Source organism: Solea solea, chromosome 8 (genome assembly GCF_958295425.1).
Source record: "Solea solea chromosome 8, fSolSol10.1, whole genome shotgun sequence".
Lineage (NCBI taxonomy): Eukaryota > Metazoa > Chordata > Actinopteri > Pleuronectiformes > Soleidae > Solea > Solea solea.
The window spans coordinates 28,945,192-28,965,260 of record NC_081141.1 but is presented as its reverse complement, the minus strand read 5'-3'; the positions used below and the strand labels follow the sequence as shown (position 1 = coordinate 28,965,260).

Here is a 20,069-nt window from a genome sequence, read left to right as displayed (position 1 = left end):
TGACAGTTTTTAATCTATTTTCATATGTTTTCTCTGTCTGTTTTTCTGAAATAATGACATTTTTAAATAAATAAATAAATGATTTTCTCTCAATTCTAGAATGATTTTTTTTCTGTATTGAGAATTTTAATTTAAGAGATAAATCATTTTTTTGAGAAAATTCATCTCTCCAGAGTTCATATTTTCCCAAACATTAATTAACAAAATACTAAATATTTTATTTTTATGTCTTTATTCTTAATGTATAGGATATTTTTCCTTGAAAATAAATATATTAATTAGTGTGTGTATGAGGGGGCGGGGTTTAGATAGGGGTGGGCGTGGCTCCTCCTCTTCATACCTGTCTGTTTTCAGTTCACACATGAAAACGCCTTCATCTGTCACTGCTGAGCTGCTGGAGTTAAGAATAAGGTAAAAACATCAGCACATTTCACTTATTTTCTTTATTAGTCACTCGTTTTCTGTCAGTCATAACTTTATGAATTTGTAAATGTCTTTATAAAATTAGATTAGATTAGATTAGATTAGACTTTATTGATTCTAGTTACAGCAGCAAAAAAAGGCACAGAGAGTTAAACTAGTGATGAGTAGGAAACAGAAATATAAGAAGCAATAAACTGATATAAACAGTATTAAGTATAACACTGTAGAAGATATAAAACTGAAATATTATAAATATACAAGAAAGAAAAGGATTCAAATATTATTTGTATTATTACAAATCTTTACATAATACAAGGACATTTTTAAAGGAGGGTTTTGTTTCTTTTGTGAATAAAAGTATTAATGTTTATAAATGGTGAAAAATTCACATTTCATTTAGAGAATGTCTTTATTATTTAACGTCACTGTAGAAAAGTAAAAGCTGTTTTAATATTGTTAGAAATGTTGCTGCTGCAGATACAAAACAGGGTGACAGAGTGAGGAGATGATCACATGATCATGGTTCCTCATGGTTCAGTGTTTTCACATCAAACAGTCAAACGTCAGACTGTAAACACTGAGAAGAGCAGCAGCAACAGCAGCTGTTCATCCATTCATCCACACTGACGTCAGAGCTGTTCATCCATGCTGACGTCAGAGCTGTTCATCCATTCATCCACACTGACGTCAGAGCTGTTCATTCATTCACACTGATGTTAGCGTTTTCATTCATTCATCCACACTGACGTAAGAGCTCTTCATTCATTCATTCACACTGTGTTGTTTTGTGGTGTTTTTCAGTGACGTCATGAATCGTCAGTGTGTGAATTGTCTGAAAACTTTGATCACATGTCTCAACTTTCTCTGCTGGGTAAGAGCTGCACACACACACACACACACACACACAGACAGGTCATGGTATACTGAAGTGTGTGTGTGCGCGTGTGTGCGTGTGCGTGTGTGTGTGCGCGTGCTGCAGCTGTGCGGCGCGTTCGTGGTAGCCTTCGGTGAGTTCCAGATGATGCACTCGAGGTTCGCGTCGCTCGTCACGACGTTCTGGCCGATCTTTCCCGCCAACACTCTGGTCGTCACCGGCACCATCGTCACCTGCGTTTGTTACCTGGGAGTTTTAGGAGGAATAAAGGAAAACCGCTGCATGCTCATCACTGTGAGTCCAGCGTCTAAGAAGCAGTGACACCTGGTGGTGAGACTGCACATTACAGGACTCACAACAACATCATTTACTTCAGTTTCCATTCATTTCAATAGGTAAAAAAAGGACATGATCACATAAGCACGTCTTGAAATGAGGACGTATGTCTCCATTCATTTCAATGGGTAAAAAGAACAACACATGAACAGGACATGTCTTAATTTGAGGACGTCCATTTATCTTCAATGAGGGGGGAAAGGGACAGCATCTTTGTGTGAGGACTTCTGTCTCCATTAAGTTTCAATGGGGACATTTTGACAGCATCACAGAAACTCTTCATGTTACAAACTGCTCCTTTAAACGCGTTTCAATCCTTTAACGAAGTCTAGAATCAAATGAACTGGTTTTCCTCTGGTTTCAGTTTTTCGTGCTGTTGTTTATTCTGATGCTGGTGGAGTTGGCCATGGCCTGTGTGTTCCTGGTCTATAACAGAGAGGTGCGTTCACCCTCTCACTCAGTGTGTCCAGCAGGTGGCAGTATGTTGCAGTTAATGGTCGTCACGTGTCTCTTGTGTGCAGATCGACTCGTACTTTGAGAGAGACCTGAAGAAAAGTTTGGAGATTTACAGAGAGTCCAGTCCTCAGAGCAACAAAACCATTAAAGACGACTTTGATGCCGTTCAGCACCTGGTAAATCCTGCACCACACACTGATCCAGCACCTGGTAAAACATGCACCACACACTGATCCAGCACCTGGTAAATCCTGCACCACACACTGATCCAGCACCTGGTAAATCCTGCACCACACACTGATTCTCACTCTGATTCTTTACAGTTTTTATTGTTATTCCGCCCAAATCCTTATGAACTAAACAAGCATGATTCCTGTTGGATGCAAACCCAACAGGAAGGTGGACATTTTGGATCAAACTGCCAATCTTGGCGGGCGAATTTGTCAATTTTGCACATTTGATATTTGAATGAACTCCTGCTACAGATTTACTGCGATCAATTTCAGATTTTGTCAGGTCACTCTGGACTAGATCGCAATTCAAAGTTACTAAAATCTTCAGGTAGCGTCACACAGTGTTGGCACTAGGGGGCGTCGAATTTCTGACGACTCAGCAAAAACAAAACCCACAAAACTATTATAACTCCACCATAGAAGTTCCGACCCCAACCAAAATTGTTACGATTGACAATAGTCTCGCCTTGAAGACGCCTGTGTGGAAATTTACAATTTTGAACAAAGCGCCCCCTAGTGGCGCCAGGAAACACCATATTTAAAATTTAAAATTTTAACATTTTAAAAAATGTGCTCTCAGAATTAGTGGATCCACCTCAGATTTGGTAAACTAACTAAAACCCACTTTAAGGACAGAGAGCGGACGATCCAATACTCAGTTCACAGTTGCTCACTTTCAAGTGTGATGTGGGTCAGAGGACGGTGCGTGGAAAAAAGACTCCACAGCGCCCCCCAGGAAAATGAAGTCAATGTTTTACCTACACTCATGAAATTTGGCGATAAAATCTACAAAAAGTGTCTAAATCTCCCGTGGTCGTGCAGTTTCAGTGCTGTGGAGTTTACGGCATCTCCGACTGGAAGGGAAACGTCCCGCTCTCGTGCTGCGTGGAGGATCCGTGCGACGTCCTCGCTCACTCTGACTGGCAGGAGGTAAAATAATCAGCCCTCATGTTCATAACTCTGTCAATCAAAGGTCCAGTTTGGAACATTTAAGGGAGTTTATTGGCAGAAAGTGTATAATTCATATATTTGTTTGTTTATGTTAAATGTCGGTCTTTTCAGGGTTGTCTCCACAAACTGAGGGACTGGTTTGCCAGAAACTACCTGAGCACAGGAGCAGGCGTCGTGACCATGTTCATCATACAGGTAACATACAGTCACACGTGACACGGTTCTCAGGTTTCAAAGTTATATTAAATACAACACGACACGTTCATACGAGCAGAGAAAAGAGGAAAGTATTACTCATTCAAGTTTACTTTAAATAAATATACAAATTCACATTTTAAACAAAGATTATGTAACTGGTGAAGTCACTGACGCCACAAAAACCAAAAATTAACACAGAACCAGTCCACAGGATGAATGAGTGAATATTGTGAATATTTATATCGCCTCTGTGGATCCATGATCTGTAGACTGATGCAGGCAAAATATCTTTGAAATGATTTTTCTCATCAAGTTTCAGGTTGTTGTTAAAAAGTTTAGAGTTGTTGTTGTTTCCAGGTTATTATTCTGTTATTATCTGAAGCTCTGCTCTTGTTTTTAGTGTCTTTATAAAACATTGTTTGACATTTGTTTTACTGTGTTCACAGTTTTTCTGTCTCTGTGTCTCCGTCCCTCTCTTCTGCCACTTCAGCCGTCACGGACTGACTTACCAGTAATAAACTAGAATCAAAGAAACAGACACTTTCTGCTTTACCCTGTAAAAATAAACTATATATATATGTATAATTACATTTATTGTTAATAAATAAACTTGTTTAGTTTCGCTTTAAAACTAAAACAATGACATTTAACATGACGTCACTGTGGATCTGGTGTTAAACACAAGAACAGAAAGATGAATTAATACGAGAAGAATTTGTGATTATTTTGCTTTTAGTTTTTATTGATTTTGTCGATAAACGAGACGACTGAAATTATTGTTTGCAACAATCATCACACGTGCAGAGCTGAGTCTGTGTTTGATTAAAAGTTTATTTTCACTTGTGTGAAGAGTTTTTTCTTCTGTGATGACGCTCCTGAACCAGCAGGGGGCGCCGCTGCTCTCTGATTCAGATTCTCTGCTTGTGCTGTTGTTTAATATATTTCTCTCCTGCCTCCTGTTTTTTCTGCTTTCATTTCCACTGTTTTTTGTTAATTTCACGTCTGAATCGACTCCTCGACCAAACCTGATTGTTCCTGAACTCTTTGTCTCGTTTCCTGCATCATTTTTAAAACGTGGTAAATTTATTTTACATTAAAAAATGAAATACAGTCAGTGTCACAGAGACAGAAAATAATCATTCATGTGACTTGTTTATATTTCACAGGCAAAACAAACAAAACTGGTGCTTTTTAACAAACTTTCTCACACTTTCCACTCGGTTTTTTACAGATTATCAGACTTTCAGGACCTTAATAATATGTCTAAATTGTGACAATGACTCATTCCTGACTCATGTCGAAAAGATGTTTTAGTAAATTAATTCAAACTTCATTTTATGACATTAAACTTGAATAAAAGTTTGGGGAAATTCAGCAAATTTGTTTATTTGAGGATCCAAATAAGAATATGTGGGTCCTGACCCAGTCTTTGGAGAAGATATTTTCACTGTGGAGAAACACAGTTGCTCTCGTTCCTGTGAAAACACAAATGACTTCCAGCAGAACAGGAAGTTGTGGAGCTGCAGCGTCAGACCACACACTGACTCTGATCAACCAGGATTATCATTGTTATTATAATAATATATGAAGCAGAGACAGCAGGAGTCTGTGTTTGTGTCGTCTCTCATCAGCTGTTTCCTAAAAGTTTGAGTCTGAACTCACAGTGAAGCATGTCTGAAACCCAAGAGTTTCACTAAATTAAAAACAAACTGAGTTAAGTTCAATGTTAAGTTAAGTAAAGTTACGTTAAATGTAAGTTTTCTAGCGATGAAACAAAGTTACAAACATTTACTAAAGCGATGAAACAAAGCAGCAGCAGAATGAACACGACAGACAAACAGAAGACGCTCACAAACACTGAGCCTAAATACACAGGTGAAGCTCGTCAGGGCGGGGCCAGACAATCAGGGCGGGGCCAGACAATCAGGGCAGAGCAGACACTCACAGGTGTCACAGAGAAACTTAATCCAACAAAAACACGTGTTTTTAAAGATTAAAATGTTCAGATAACAGTGAATTTAAAACTTGGAAATTCTCCCTGAATTCAGAAATTCCAGTCAACTTGAATCATTTAAATTTAGTCATTTAAACAATTTAAGTATAAACTACTGGATTTAAGTAAATCTAGTGTTTATTGTTAAGGTTAACTTTTAGTTATCAATTTAATCCATTAAAGTTATTTAAACTTTAAGGTTACAGCAGGTCACAGATGTATAACATGATAATAATAATTTACATTCATGTAAATTGACATCTATTCTTTTTTAAATCATTTCTATTTAAAGTCCTTTCTGCAGAAGAATAGCAGTGATTTGGATTCACTTGGAGACAAAAGTGCACAGACAGAGACAGTGTAGAGACAGGATATTATGGTCTGTTAGTGGAGCAGCAGGTTCCATCAGTGATTGTATGCTAATTCAGATGAATTTACATAATTATTATAGCTCGTCTCATTCTCCGGATCCACAAACACTCGAGCCGGTGGATTAGCAGCGGAACAGAAAACAAGCAAACACTTCATCTCTGAAAATGACGACACATGGAGACGCACTCGAGTCCAATGTCCATATGTCCACATACAAGACATCAACATATTACAGTACAATAACTATAGAAAAGTATCAGTAGCAATAAGAGCATTGATAAGTATGTAGTAACAAACAGTATCAATGCAATTCCTACGACTCTTATAACTGATAATTAGTATCCACAACAGCATTAAACTGTAGAAAAATATCACTAAGTGTATCGATAAGTATCGGTAACGATAATAATATTTAATATCAGCATTGGTATCAATACTTCTTATTCAGTATCTACTACACCAAAGTATCACTAAGAATCAGATCAGTTTCATTACGCAGTATGATACTAATACTCACTGTCAGTGTTGGTATCAATAGTTTCCACATCACATTACAGAAAAGTATCAATAACAATATCGATAAGTATCGGAATTGATAAGCATCATCGATACCAATACTCGATATAGTAATCATGTATCAATACCATGATATTGATACTGAGAATACTGCTTATAAATACGGACAAGCACAGACCTGTGTGGTCTCCTCAGAAGGTAAGTATCAATAAAGCTAAGTTATATATGGGTATCGATAAGCAGTATGATACTAATACTAATTATTAGTATTGGTTTCAATACTGGTTATCAATACTGATAGGCAGCATCTACCACATATGTGTGGTCAGGGTTTATCTGCATCAAACTATTAAAAAGTATCAATAAGTGTATTGATAAGGATCAGTATCAATAAGCAGTATCAATACCAATACTTGATATCAGCACTGGGATCAATACTGCTTATTTGAATTGATAAGCAGTATTTATGACACCTGTATTTTCAGGTGTCCTTGGTATGATAGTACAGAAAAGTATCAAAAAGAGTTTCAATAAGGTTCGAAATCAATAAGCAGTATCAATACCAATACTGGATGTTAGCACTGGGATTGATACTAAGCAGTATCCACTGTTTTCAGGCGTCCTCAACATCAAATGATACTAAGTATCAATAAAAGTATTGATTAGTATCGCAATATGATACTAATACTCAATATTAGTATTGGTTTTGATACTGTTTATCAGCACCAATAAGCAGTAACCACCACATGTATTAAACCACAGAAAAGTATCAATACTAATAGATCAATATCAATATTGATATCGATAAAATAATAACATAGTTATTTCTACTTCATAGGAGCTGAAATTCTGATTATAAAAAATATTTAGTTATTTTTCTTCAGTTTGTTCAGAGGTTATTTAAGGAAACACTTAAAGGAAACACTTTAAGGAAACTTTGTAGCAGCTCAGTGATTCATGAGGACTTCGTGCATGGCGGTGTCTGGCGTGAATTCAACAGCAAACGCTGATGATATATTTTCATGCATTAGTGGAGACTTATGATTTAATGAAGGACAAATTCATTTAAATGAATTTAAAAATCTTAAATCACGTCGAACATGAACAGAGAGAACATTAAAAAAAACATCTTAAATCTCATTTTATTAAACATGAGTTTGAATTCGGTCCAAACATAAAATGATTAACTTTGATTCACGTTTGTTCGTTTTTATCACATTGTTACTATTTTATTGTAAACTCTTGTTTCCCAGAATCCTTCACTGAAAAAACCTGACCTTTCTTTTCAGATTGTTTTTGTTTGTTGTCGAGTTAAAAAAACCCCGTCTTTAATCTCTCAGCAGCGTCTTTAATCAAACTAATGTACTTAACTCAATCTAAACATCAATAAATGTGTTGATTGTGATGGACGACAAACACTCAAGTGCTGCAACTATAGCGTTATATACATTTACATATGTATATGTATATGTTTTTATTTTGTATGTTTTTTACGTTTTTACGTTTTCAAGGATTTCAAGCACCAATATGAACCCTGCTGCACGGGTCGCTCTCACTCATTCACCCTCTCACCATCATGCTCCTCCCCCATCGCTCCACAATCCCGAGCCTTGGCTGCGACTCTTTAATGGATTTGATGACATGATTGTGTGACTCCACCCATCCATCACAGGAGGCGCTGGGGGAGGGGCTTAACGATGAGGAGGTGAGGGGGTGAAATGTATTTAAACAGCTGCTCTTAATGCATCAGAGAGAGATTGGATTGGACCGCGTGTCCTTGAGCAAGGTCACAATTGTGTGGTGTCAGCGTGTAAATCAGTTTAAATGCAGCAGAGACTTTAACAAAGTGTGTTTACACTGAACACAACTTTACAATGTGACATGATTCAGGATTCACTTCACTTAGAATTCAGTTAAACTCTCCGACACGTTCTCCCCTTAACTTAAACTTAAGGAAAAGACTCGACCCTGATGTTACTGCAGGGAAGACTGTGACGAGCTGAGTGACAGCAGGTGTGTTCCTGACAGGTGGGGGAGGCGGAGACAGGGTGGAGACAAGGTGGAGACAAGGCGGAAACAAGGTGGAAACAAGGCGGAGACAAGGAGGAGATTTAGGTGGAGACAAGACGGAGCATGACAGGATTCTGTGTAGACGTAAACGTGAGGCCGACATTTGGAATTCTCAGTAAGTTTTTGACGTGACATCAGCTGAACGTCGTCAGAGGAACAAAACTGATGTAAAATAAAACTAAAAACAACGGCAGGTTTTTATCACTGATGTAAAATAAAAGTAAAAACAACAGTGGACTTTTCAGAGTTCTAGATGAATGTGTATCCTTGCTCAGAGTCCCGCTGCAGACCTTTTCTCAGCTCATCACACTCTCTGTCGTGGAAATGTCAGAACAATTTAAACCGGCTTTTTTTTTTTAGACAAACACTGAATTTTCTCTGGCAGTGAATTCTTCCACAAACTGAGGCCAAAAACACACTTTTACTCTTTTACATCCGTGTGCCTGAGACTGCACTGTTTCTACACCAATGTCTTTATTCAGCGTACCTTCATCGTCCATCACTGATCTCCAGTGTTTCACACACACACACACACACACACACACACACACACACACACACACACACACGCACACACACGCACACACATACACACGCACACACGCACACACACACACACACACACACACACACGCACACACACACACACACACACTGTGCTTCAGGCTCTTCTGTCTGAAAAAAGCTCCATTTGTTTTTCCTCCTGCTGAATCTCAGAGGCAGGAACATTTATTTACCTGCAGGATGTTTACTGCCCTCAACACCATCATCATCATCACCACCATCATCATCATCACCATCATCATCATCATCATCATCATCACACACTTCACCAGACACCACAAGAAATCTAAGGAACATAAGAATCATAAGTAACTATTAATCCCATGTTTCACAGGGAAACAAAACTGTGTCTCTGCTGATGTGTGTGTGTGTGTGTGTGTGCGTGTGTGTGTGTGCGCGTATGCGTGTGTGTGTGTGTGCGTGTGCGTGTGTGTGTGCGTGTGTGTGTGTGTGAGAAGCAGAGACAGAAACATGAAGAAAAAACACAGATGCTGCTTAAAAATTCACATGCACTCACTTTGTTAACTCACCTCTGCCTCACTGACCTCACGTGCTGGAGGAGGAGCTGTAGAGGAGGCGGAGCTACACAGCAGCATAATGGAGAGATGAAGGCCACATAAGAGGAAGGAAGAGTGAAGTGATGGATGCTGATGGAAGGTTCATGCGTCCATTTTCTGCCACTTTATCCTCCACATGAGGGTCACGAGGGGGTGGAGCCAGTTCAGCCGAATATTGATGTGTTTATTGATTTTTGTCCCCTGAAGACTAAAATATATCTGACATGATTCTCAGGTCAGTGGACACATCATGGACATGAGGGGACATGAGGGGACAGAGTCTCTGTGTGTGTGGGTGTGGACAGACAGACAGACAGCCTGTGACAGGACACACAGCAGTGGTCAGACACACGTGGACAAACAAACAAACAAACAAACAAACTGATAAAAAGCAAAGTTTAAATGTGACAAGAAAACATAATAAAATATAGAAATAATAAAGTGACAAAACAAACATGTGACTCTTCATAAACAGACGACAGGAAACATTGTAGAACTTTATTATCGTAATATTACGACTTTTTCTCACAATGTTACAAGTTTGTTATCGTATTATTACGACTTTTTAAAGCTGACATATTTTCTTCATATTATTTCCTCTTTCATCGAAACAAACACACAAACATAGAAACGCGTGAGTGTGTGAGTGTGTGAGTGTGCAGCTGTTTCCCGCGCTGCATCTGTCCACCTCGCCCTTATATGGTCAGTGTTTCCTTCCTGAAGCTTCAGCTGGATGAGGAGGAGATGCAGAGACAGAGGAGGAGGAGAGAAGCAGCAGCAGCAGCAGCATCCTCAGCAGCAGCATCAGCAGCAGCAGCAGCAGCATCAGCACCACTCTGATTCTCCGCGTCTCCAAACACGTGTGATTGATCGGGATCAATCGCACCGATCACGATGACGTCATCACAGCCGTGACTTCGTGGATGTTTCTTGTTTTTCGTGGTGTGTTTTTTTATATATTTATATTTTCCACGGTGTGTGGTGATGATTTTTCTCTTCACGCGCTCATCGCTCTGTGGAATGAACCGTCTTTTCTCTCGTGGGTCGTTTCCACGCCAGCATGGGAACTGCCGTGTCCAAAAGGAAGAACCTGAGGAGTGACGCCATCTCATCCGTGGCCGCAAAAGTTCGGTGAGTGCGCGTCCGAGACCCCGAGACCCGGCTCCGTGGCTCCGTGTGGGTCTGCGTGCGTCTGTGGGTCTGCGTGGATCTGGGTCACATTTACCGTGTAAAGTGAACGCATGAATGAATTGAATGAGTTTGACTTTGATTTTTTTTTTTTTTTTTTTTGTAAACTTTGACGGAGGTTTATTTATTGAATTCTTACTCATATAAAACTAGAGATGAACGTTTTATTTATTTATCAGTAAACTAACAAAACATCCAGCACTTAAAACTTAAAATAAATATTATAAAGTTCTATAATTTGAGGGAAATCTTTTATTTTCAAACACCAAATAAAAAAAGAACGTAACAGCAGTAGTTTAAGTCAGTTTGAGTGATCTTGTCTTAGTTAATATCTAGAATTATTGTGATTTATTGCAGATATATGTTTTGGGGACTTTATGTGAAATAAAATAACAAATCATTTTGTCACAGATTTGACATCTCAAATATACATATTTACAGTAAAAGTACAAGTGAACAGAAAAGTAGACAAATGTAAAGCATTGAGTCCATGTGTGAATATTCTTTATTCTTTATTGTTTGTTCAGGAAGTTTATGGAAGTGAGATTGTTTTAAATGTTTCTTATCGAGTCTTTTATTGCTCAGTTCTAAGATTTAAAATCATAACTTTATTACTCGACATCAGGAAAAACACTTCAGTTTGTTTTCCCGATGTCTTTTATGTTTGGATCAGATTAATTCAGAGATTTTTCCAGAAGAAAAAAGATCCACAGTTTAAACATTTGAGGTGGTAAAGGGTAAATTTAAGGCTTCTTGTTTTTACCTTAAAAGTGACAGATTCACTGTCAAAATATCAATGTTGTTTATTTTTTAAACAAACAACATTGATATTTTAAAGTCTTTGATGAAAGTGAACATGATGATTTAACATCATCTATAGAACACTGTATCTGTGAGGGTGCAGCGCCCCCTGTTGCCTCTCCTGTTGAGGAGGATCCTTGATATCTGAAGAAGCAGCTGGTTACATTCAGTTCAAATCATCACATCCATGATCTCAGGTCTGAACACAGACAACATCATGGAGCAGAGAAACACAACAGTGAACAAACACTACAGGCTGAAGAAGAACCAGACTCACACACGTGCAGCATCTGCCTCGACAGGTTGTGGTGAAAGGAAAAAATGGGGGACAGAGGAGAGGAGGGGGACAGAACGGGGGAGAGAAAGGACAAGAGGGAGGTGAGGTAGAGACAGAAGAGAGACCAGGACACAATCAAGTTCTACGTTTACAGGACAGTTAGAGTCAGTGATGTCATTTATATAAGCAGCAGCAGAGACTGTTGATATAAAATTATACTGATATCCACTCTTAATTATAGCATCATAATAATAATAATGATGATGATGATGATGATGTTGTGTATGATAGTAATAATAATAATAGCCTTGAAACTGGATCTGGATCCTGCAACCTGCAATATGAGGACACAGAGACAGAGAGAGAGAGAGAGAGAGAACACAGTTGATGACATAAAATAAAGTCATATTCAAGCGTGAGAGAGTGAGTGTGAGTGTGAGAGAGTGAGTGTGCGTGCACCACAGGAGATTCCCCCAGCAGTCCAGGTCTGTAGCAGCATAACTAAGACCTGGTCCAGGTTTCCCTGAACCAGGTCTAACTATAAGCTTTGCGTTCACACCAAATGTGAATTTTCACTGTCAACATTTCTCTCCTTTTATTGTTTGTCCTCCGTGTGTGCACACACACACACACACACGCACACGCACACACACACACACACACACGGAGAATCTCACGCTGGTTTGTCATTCGCCAAAGTTTCAACGCCAACGTTGGAGCGATTTACGCGTCGTTAGCACAATTCGGTGGACGTGAAATTCACATCCACTCACGTTTGTGCGTCGACTGTGTTTGTGAAGTTGCAGCCGGACGACAACACGCACACGTCTGTCTCTTCTTCACCTCCGTCAGTGAACTCTGTTACTGCTCATTCAGCTGAAGTTCATTAACTGATGGTTATCACCAACGCCCTCCTGTGTGTGTGTGTGTGTGTGTGTGTGTGGGTCACATCATTAAAAGGTGTCATGAGTCATGTTGTCACATCAGTGAGCCGCTGGTCCACAGGCTGCAGGATGACTAATCACAGCATCTGCCCACTTCACTGACCCTCAGAGACATGGAGGACACCTTCTTCTCCTTCTTCTTCTTCTTCTCCTTCTCCTTCTTCTTCTTCTTCTTCTTCTCCTTCTTCTTCTCCTTCTCCTTCTTCTTCTTCTTCTTCTTCTCCTTCTTCTTCTCCTCCTCCTCTGGGTTCCATGTTCTCACTCCCACTCTCCTCCTCGTGAAACAGCAGACTGTGTTCACCGCTGCTCTGCACTGAAACAAAAGCACATATGCTGAACGACCTTTTCCATCTCACTTACACACTCAACACCTACACTCACTCATGCTCTCATTTGCCAACTCCATTTGTCTCTCTGTCCCTCCCTCTCTCCCTCTCTCCGCCTCCCTCGCCTGTATTTTCACACCTCAGGCTTAATCCTCATAAATCAGTAGACGCTCAGACGCAGCTCGCGTGGACCCGGGCTCAGACTGGTGGGTTCTGGTTCCAGGTCTTATCAGCGATGATGAGCCGCGCTGCAGCTGACAGCGGCTTTAATGGATCTGTGTGAGCGATGACTCCGCCTCTGAATCCCCGCGGCTCCGTCTGAGCCGACCTGGGATTTGTGATGGTGTCGGAGGATCTGAGTTCATCTGTTGTTTACGAGCTTCACTCCTCTCTAACACCAGATTACCGGCGCTCAGAAAACCCGGCTTTAAGCGGGTTTTTATTGGCGTAAATGAATTAGCATTCACTCAGTGCTGCGATGCGCGCTTTGGCTCCAGGCCGATGTGAGTATGGATGTAAAACCTCTGTGAACGCGTTGATATCTTCTTCATCGGCTTAGTTTTGGACACATGACTGTTTCATTTTCAGCTGCAAGGCTACGATGCACATTCAACGGCACTCACAATCCATTAATCATGCCTTGTGCTGAACAAACGCAGTGTTCGCTCCTTTACCACACCACGGTCAAGTGAGCGCCCGGTGATTAGTTCACCTCACATGGTTTCTGACGGCCTCTGTGCGAAAGGTCCTTAAAGATACATACAGACTGTTTGTCTCGATGCTAACCATGACACCAACCGCGCGGTTGCAGGGTATTTGAAACAGAAGTCACGTAGCAGTCAAAGCGTGGTTTCAGTTCTCTGGAACTCTTGTGCGTCGTCTTTGCACAAGACGGCGGTTTCTTCTCTGCAGACGTGTCGCACAGCTACACGTTATAAATCAGGAATCTTTCGTGGATCAGACTAAACTCCTCCTCCTCCTCCTGTGCGTCCTGAATTTACATGAACTGATTATTGTCAGAACGTCGTCCTGCCGTGTAATTTTATCTGAGCACACAAGGACGACCTGCGGCGAGTTTCTCTGTGAACACGTGGAGAATAAAAAAGAATCAGCAGCGTGTGAAAAGTGACTGATTTGAAAGTGACTCTGCATTGTGATGCTAACGTGTGATCAGACCTGAGGACTGAGCTAACGTGTCATGGTCTCTGTAAATAATGAACGAGGAACTGTGAGCAAACACAAAATTGTAAAATTGTTAAATTGTAGAATGAAATCATTTGTGTCAGATCCTAAAATTCAACAAATACAGAAAACACCATAAAGGGATTATTTTCAGTTTTTATAGAATCACATTCATCGGCCGGTGACACTTTCCACTCTGGTACTGAAAACTGGAGCTGGTCTGGTTCATTTGGTCCTGATCCTAATGTAAACACAAACAAACTCTGGACCACACCGTGTAGTAAAGGTTCTGTTTTCAGTGACCCAGGACTGTACCATGATGGACTTCCTGAACTCTAATCTGTCCAGTTCCTGTGGAGAAAACGCTGTAAAGCGTGTTTTTATAGAATCATGTTAAAGTATTGGAACGGTTCAGTTTGGTTCAGTATGGTACGTGGTTTTTTTTTGTGTCTCCTTCAGGAAAAGTACCAAAACAACCAGCCCCAGCAGTTCCAGTGTTCGGCACCCTTCCCTTGGGGTACCAGAGTAAAGTGGTACGGTCAGCTGACGGGCGATTGTGTCGCGTTCTCTCGGGAACAGAAAACCAAGATAGTGTTTTCAGATCCAGGACTTTACCATTCCAAACTGTACCGTACTGAACCACAAGTACCACCTCAATCATTCCAGGAAAAATACTCTAGAAAGGGATTATTTTGCCGATCATATGAAAGCAGCTGAGGTGTGAACGTGTGAACGTGTGAACATGTGAACGTGTGAACATGTGAACGTTCCTCCTTCATGACCGCACACATGAAAGAGCCGACCATCTGCTTTGATGATGCTCGCGATAAAAGACGGAGCAACTTTAATATTTCAGAGTCACTTCTGCGAGGAAACTGCTCAGCATCACACGTTTCATGGGATTTCATGGCCTCGTTCCCGCAGGACAGAGTGACCGGTGGTGACCCTCCGTCCCCCCCGCGACCACCTGTCCCCCCGCCCCCCGTCTTCTCATCGGCGCTCAGATTGGCTCCGGTCACGGTTCACGCCGACTGCTCGCCATAAAAACATCTGCGTCCTCGGTGCAGGGAACTCAAATAAGAGATTTATCATCTTTAATGACGAGGACGTGCGTCGACTCCATGACGACGCGTCTTAATTATTTACAAGTGTGACACGGAGTTACAGGAACGAGACTCGCGGAGAGGCGTAATGAACTAAACTCTGATTTACACTTCAGTGAGGAGCACTTTAGATTAGATTAGATTAGATTACGTTAGATTAGATTAGACTGGTCTCACACTGTGGAAAATCAAATTACTGCAAAAAATACATCAGAGGTCGACAAGTATGGACAGAATAAGCAATAAAAATATGAGATAGTGTATGTTCCTGTTGTGCAGAAGAATGAAGTTTAAAGTCTCTCATCATATTAATCCACTGTCTGATATATAACGTATAAACACGCTGAGAGGAGGTTACCACACACTCGAGGACAGTGTGGTAACCATGGCGACGACTGAAAAACCCTCGCCAAGACATTAGAGATGCAACGTTTTACGAGGGTTTGTTGGCAGGGATTGAATTCACCGCCCACGAGAGCTGGTAGTAGTTTGAGTTTGTGTGTAAACGCTGTCAGAAAAAAGACTTTTCGAATATTTACGTATAAGGGAAGGGGGTCTTGCCTCACCGGGGCGGCCATCTTGAGTCGCCAAACAGACAAGTGATGGTTCATCTTTATAAACTCACTCACTCTCCCACACCAAAGCCCCGAGAGAAAATCAGTCATTTTAACATCACAGCTAAAAACACAGATTTTATCATAAAATCTACGTCAGTGTAAGTCTGCGACGTCTAAAGAACGTGTTCACGTCTTTATCTCACTGGGAGACAGACTTTTCCAACAGGAAACTGAAGTCTGTAAACTCACTCACTCTCCCACACCAAAGTCCAGAGAGAAAATCTGTGATTTTAACATCACACACACACACACACACACACACACATGCTGCCTCCATCTCTACATTCAAATGTCTTATTTTGTCACTTGTCACAGATTTACGTCAGTGACACAAAGTGACCACACGAGGCAGCAGAGGACCAGCAGCTCAGAGATCACAGATTTTCTCTCTGGGAGAGAATCTTTGAGGTTTTCAGGCAGAAAAGTTGAGTGTAACACTGAGATGGAGCTGCAAATATCTGACAGTGGCTACATTGTGGCAGCCATGTTTTCAGCTCCAGCCAAGTCTTTAGATTTTCTGCAGAAAAACATCCACTTGATTACAGTAAAGCAGAGAAAAGCAATAATCTGTACAATCCTGGAAAAGACCTCCGAGATAGAAGATATTGATTTCCCTGTCCGTCATTGTGAAAAACGACCTCTGATGACCCTCAGTGATCGGGAGATGCCCCGCCCACACCGTGACCTCCTGACGTGTAACTGTCACATGTTTCATCACCGCTCTGCAGTAATCTGCTTAAATAGAAAATATTAATATTCAATAATGTCAGATATTGAATTTGTCGTCACAGTCTCTCGATCTTTGACCCTGAAATCTGCTTCTCTATGACCTCGTGTCTCCTCTGTGTCTTCTGTCTTCTGTCTTCTGTCTCCAGTCTTTCTTTTCTTCTCTTCTCTTCTTTTTTCTTTTCTTTTCTTTTCTTTTCTTTTCTTCTCTTGTCTCTTCTTCTCTTCTCTCCTCTCTTCTCTTCTCTTCTCTTCTCTTCTCTTCTCTTCTCTTCTCTTCTCTTCTCTTCTCTCTTCTCTCTTCTCTTCTCTTCTCTTCTCTTCTCTCTCTCTCTCTTCTCTTCTCTTCTCTTCTCTTCTCTTCTCTTCTCTTCTCTTCTCTCTCTCTCTCTCTCTTCTCTCTTCTCTTCTCTTCTCTTCTCTTCTCTTCTCTTCTCTTCTCTCTCTTCTCTTCTCTCTTCTCTTCTCTTCTCTTCTCTTCTCTTCTCTTCTCTTCTCTTCTCTTCTCTCTTCTCTTCTCTTCTCTTCTCTTCTCTTCTCTTCTCTTCTCTTTCCTTTTCCCTGTCTTGTTCCTCTTGGTAATGAACGCTCTCTCGTCCTCGTGGGAAATACGGGTAATTACATGACTCATGGCCTTTGTTTCCACTGAAGTGAAGCCGAGCAAGTGTCTCTTAATGAAGTCATCAGGCTTTTTTTAGTCAAAGTTCACAGAGACACTGAGACAACGAGACACTGAGACAGACAGAGACACTGAGACACAGAGACATTACGGTGTAGAAACTGCTGCTGTTGCACAAATGTCTCGATTATGAAGGAATGAATTAAACTTTCATGGCTGCATCATGTGTTCACACATTCACTGACATTTTTGCTCCCTCACACACAAAGGATCAGGTACCTTGTCCACTTGTCCTCTTGTCCTCTTGTCCTCAGGCTGAGAATGAACCAAAGCTGATAATAATATTTACATTTAAATGTATTATATTTATAACATTCATCATTTAAAACTGTCCTGCTGCTCACAGCAGTAATGATGAGGACAGACAGGTGGACACTGAGATGGCCGTCACCTCTGGCACTGACGGCACTAATTATGGTCTGTACGTGGCTGATGGTGGAGGAACATGGAGAACATGGAGAACATTGAGGAACATGGAGAACATGGAGAACATTGAGGAACATAGGGAACATTGAGGAACATGGAGAACATGGAGGAACATGGGGAACATGGAGGGACATGGGGAACATGGAGGAACATAAGGAACATGGGGAACATGGGGAACATGGAGGAACATGGGGAACATGGGAAACATGGGGAACATGGAGGAACTCATTAGTGTCCAAGTGTCTCTGTCTGTCTGTCTGTCTGTCTGTCTCTGTGTCCTCAGGTGTCTCACACACTTCATCAGTCACACTCTGACAGAGTTCTTCATATTCTGTTAATCTGGCGTTTGTATAATAACATCAAGTTTCTGGATCATCTGTGTCCTCTGTCCTCCATGTCCTCCTACACTTATTTTAGTCGTAACTCGCCTTCTCCCCCCTCCTCCCTCCCCCCTCCTCCCTTCTCCTCCATCTTTACGCTCGATCGTTCCGTTCTATTTTTGGTCTCACAAACACGTCTCGCTCTTCGTGTTTTCTTCACGTCACATGGTTGAAAACATGCAGGTAAAAAAAGAAATAAATAAGATGAGAAGTTGGCGCAGCAGCAGCAGCAGCAGCAGTAACAGCAGCAGCAGTAACAGCAGCAGCAGCAGCAGCAGCAGCAGTAACAGCAGCAGCAGCAGCAGCAGTAACAGCAGCAGTAACAGCAGTAACAGCAGCAGCAGTAACAGCAGCAGCAGCAGCAGCAGTAACAGCAGCAGTAACAGCAGCAGCAGCAGTAACAGCAGTAACAGCAGCAGCAGCAGCAGTAACAGCAGCAGCAGTAACAGCAGTAACAGTAACAGCAGCAGCAGAAACAGTAACAGCAGCAGTAACAGCAGCAGCAGTAACAGTAACAGCATGTTCACGTTCATGTTTCACAACACGGAAGCAAACATGTGGCCCGTGGACCAAAACTGGCCCGCCAGAATTAATATGTGGCCCGGCAGATTTTTTTTTTCTGCTCCACAATCTCTGTAAATTTAAAAGACATAAAAACAAAGATCAAAAACTAATGTATCAGAATGACGAGAATCAGGACGCTGCAGCGTTTCGTCCTCCATCAACTTTCACTCAGTGAAAATATATGGAGTTGACAAAGTCAAGTAGATTCATCAGAGAAGATTGCATTGCCTCCTCCTGCTCCTCCTCCTCCTCCTCCTCCTGCTGCACGTGCTGCCTCATATTTAATTAGTGTGTCACACAAACCTCAGCAACAACACAGCAATTCCTCTGGGATTTCACCGTGTGTGCATGCACAGAGCATATTGTGTGTGTGTGTGTGTGTGTGTGTGGCCTATTTCTTTCTCTGCATGCTGCTGCACATGTTCTTCTAAGGATGAGTCTGTGTGTTTACACTGAAGCCACTGATGCGTGTGTGTGTGTGCGTGCGTGTGTGTGTGCGTGTGTGTGTGTGTGTGTGTGTGCGTGTGTTTCAGGAATACAAATGTAAATACATGGATTTTATTTTTCCAATAATCAATTCCATTCTGTAGAAGTCAGAGCAGCTGACGGTCGGTGGATATTTGACGTCAGTTATTATATATTATCAATGAGGATAAACATCATATACACAGTTGCAAGAACAAGTATGTGAAGCGTTTGGAACGATCTGGATTTGTGCATAAATGGATCATAGATTGTGATCTGATCTTGTTCTAAATCACAACAACAGACAAACACTGTCTTATTAAAGTAATATCTCACAAACAATGATATGTTTTCATGTTTTTAATGAACACATAATGTAAACATGCAGAGTGCAGGGTGGACAAAGTCTGTGAACCATTGATTTAATAAGTGATTGACTCTCCTTTAGCGACAATAACCTCAACCAAAGGTTTCCAGTCGTTGCAGATCAGACCTGCACAACAGTCACGAGGAGGTTTGAACCAAACTACTTCAGTTCAGCAATATTCTTGGGAAGTCAACAATTCTGACTCGCAGGCTTCTGAGAGCTCTTTTGTGCGAGGCATGGTTCACATCACGCAGCCTTCTTGAGAATAGCAACCTCCAAACTGCTGTTTGATATTATTTAACCAACACCAAGTGTAAGTACATTTATTTTGCAGATGAAACTACCTACCGCCCTTCCTTCCTTCCTTCCTTCCTTCCTTTGTTCCTTCCTTCCTTCCTTCCTTCTTTCCTTCCTTCCTTGTACTTTCCTCTAACTTTGTTCTCACTGATGCTGGAAATTAAACGTATTTTATTCCAGAAAA

General features: G+C 41.1%; 2 protein-coding genes across 3 annotated transcripts in view; both read left to right on the top strand.

The window, feature by feature from the left end:
* Window positions 1-359: 359 nt before the first annotated feature.
* On the top strand, window positions 360-4,314 carry LOC131464184 (leukocyte surface antigen CD53-like). 2 transcript variants are annotated; one of them, XM_058636543.1, is made up of 8 exons: window positions 360-411; window positions 1,225-1,294; window positions 1,403-1,591; window positions 1,998-2,072; window positions 2,155-2,265; window positions 3,145-3,252; window positions 3,385-3,468; window positions 3,918-4,314. In XM_058636543.1, exons 1-8 carry the CDS (start codon window positions 362-364, stop codon window positions 3,984-3,986), a joined length of 756 nt encoding a protein of 251 aa, XP_058492526.1. In that variant the 5' UTR covers window positions 360-361; the 3' UTR covers window positions 3,987-4,314. The 2 variants fall into 2 exon arrangements, with proteins under 2 accessions (XP_058492526.1, XP_058492527.1); XM_058636544.1 differs by lacking the exon at window positions 360-411 and adding an exon at window positions 1,097-1,170.
* A 6,023-nt stretch (window positions 4,315-10,337) lies between these two features.
* The window catches only part of nsmfb (NMDA receptor synaptonuclear signaling and neuronal migration factor b), a 35,514-nt gene continuing 25,782 nt past the window's right edge, over window positions 10,338-20,069 (top strand). Inside the window, exon 1 of the mRNA XM_058637136.1 lies at window positions 10,338-10,674. Coding sequence (XP_058493119.1) covers window positions 10,604-10,674 — 71 coding nt within the window. The 5' untranslated portion in view covers window positions 10,338-10,603. The remainder of the gene's footprint in view (window positions 10,675-20,069) is intronic.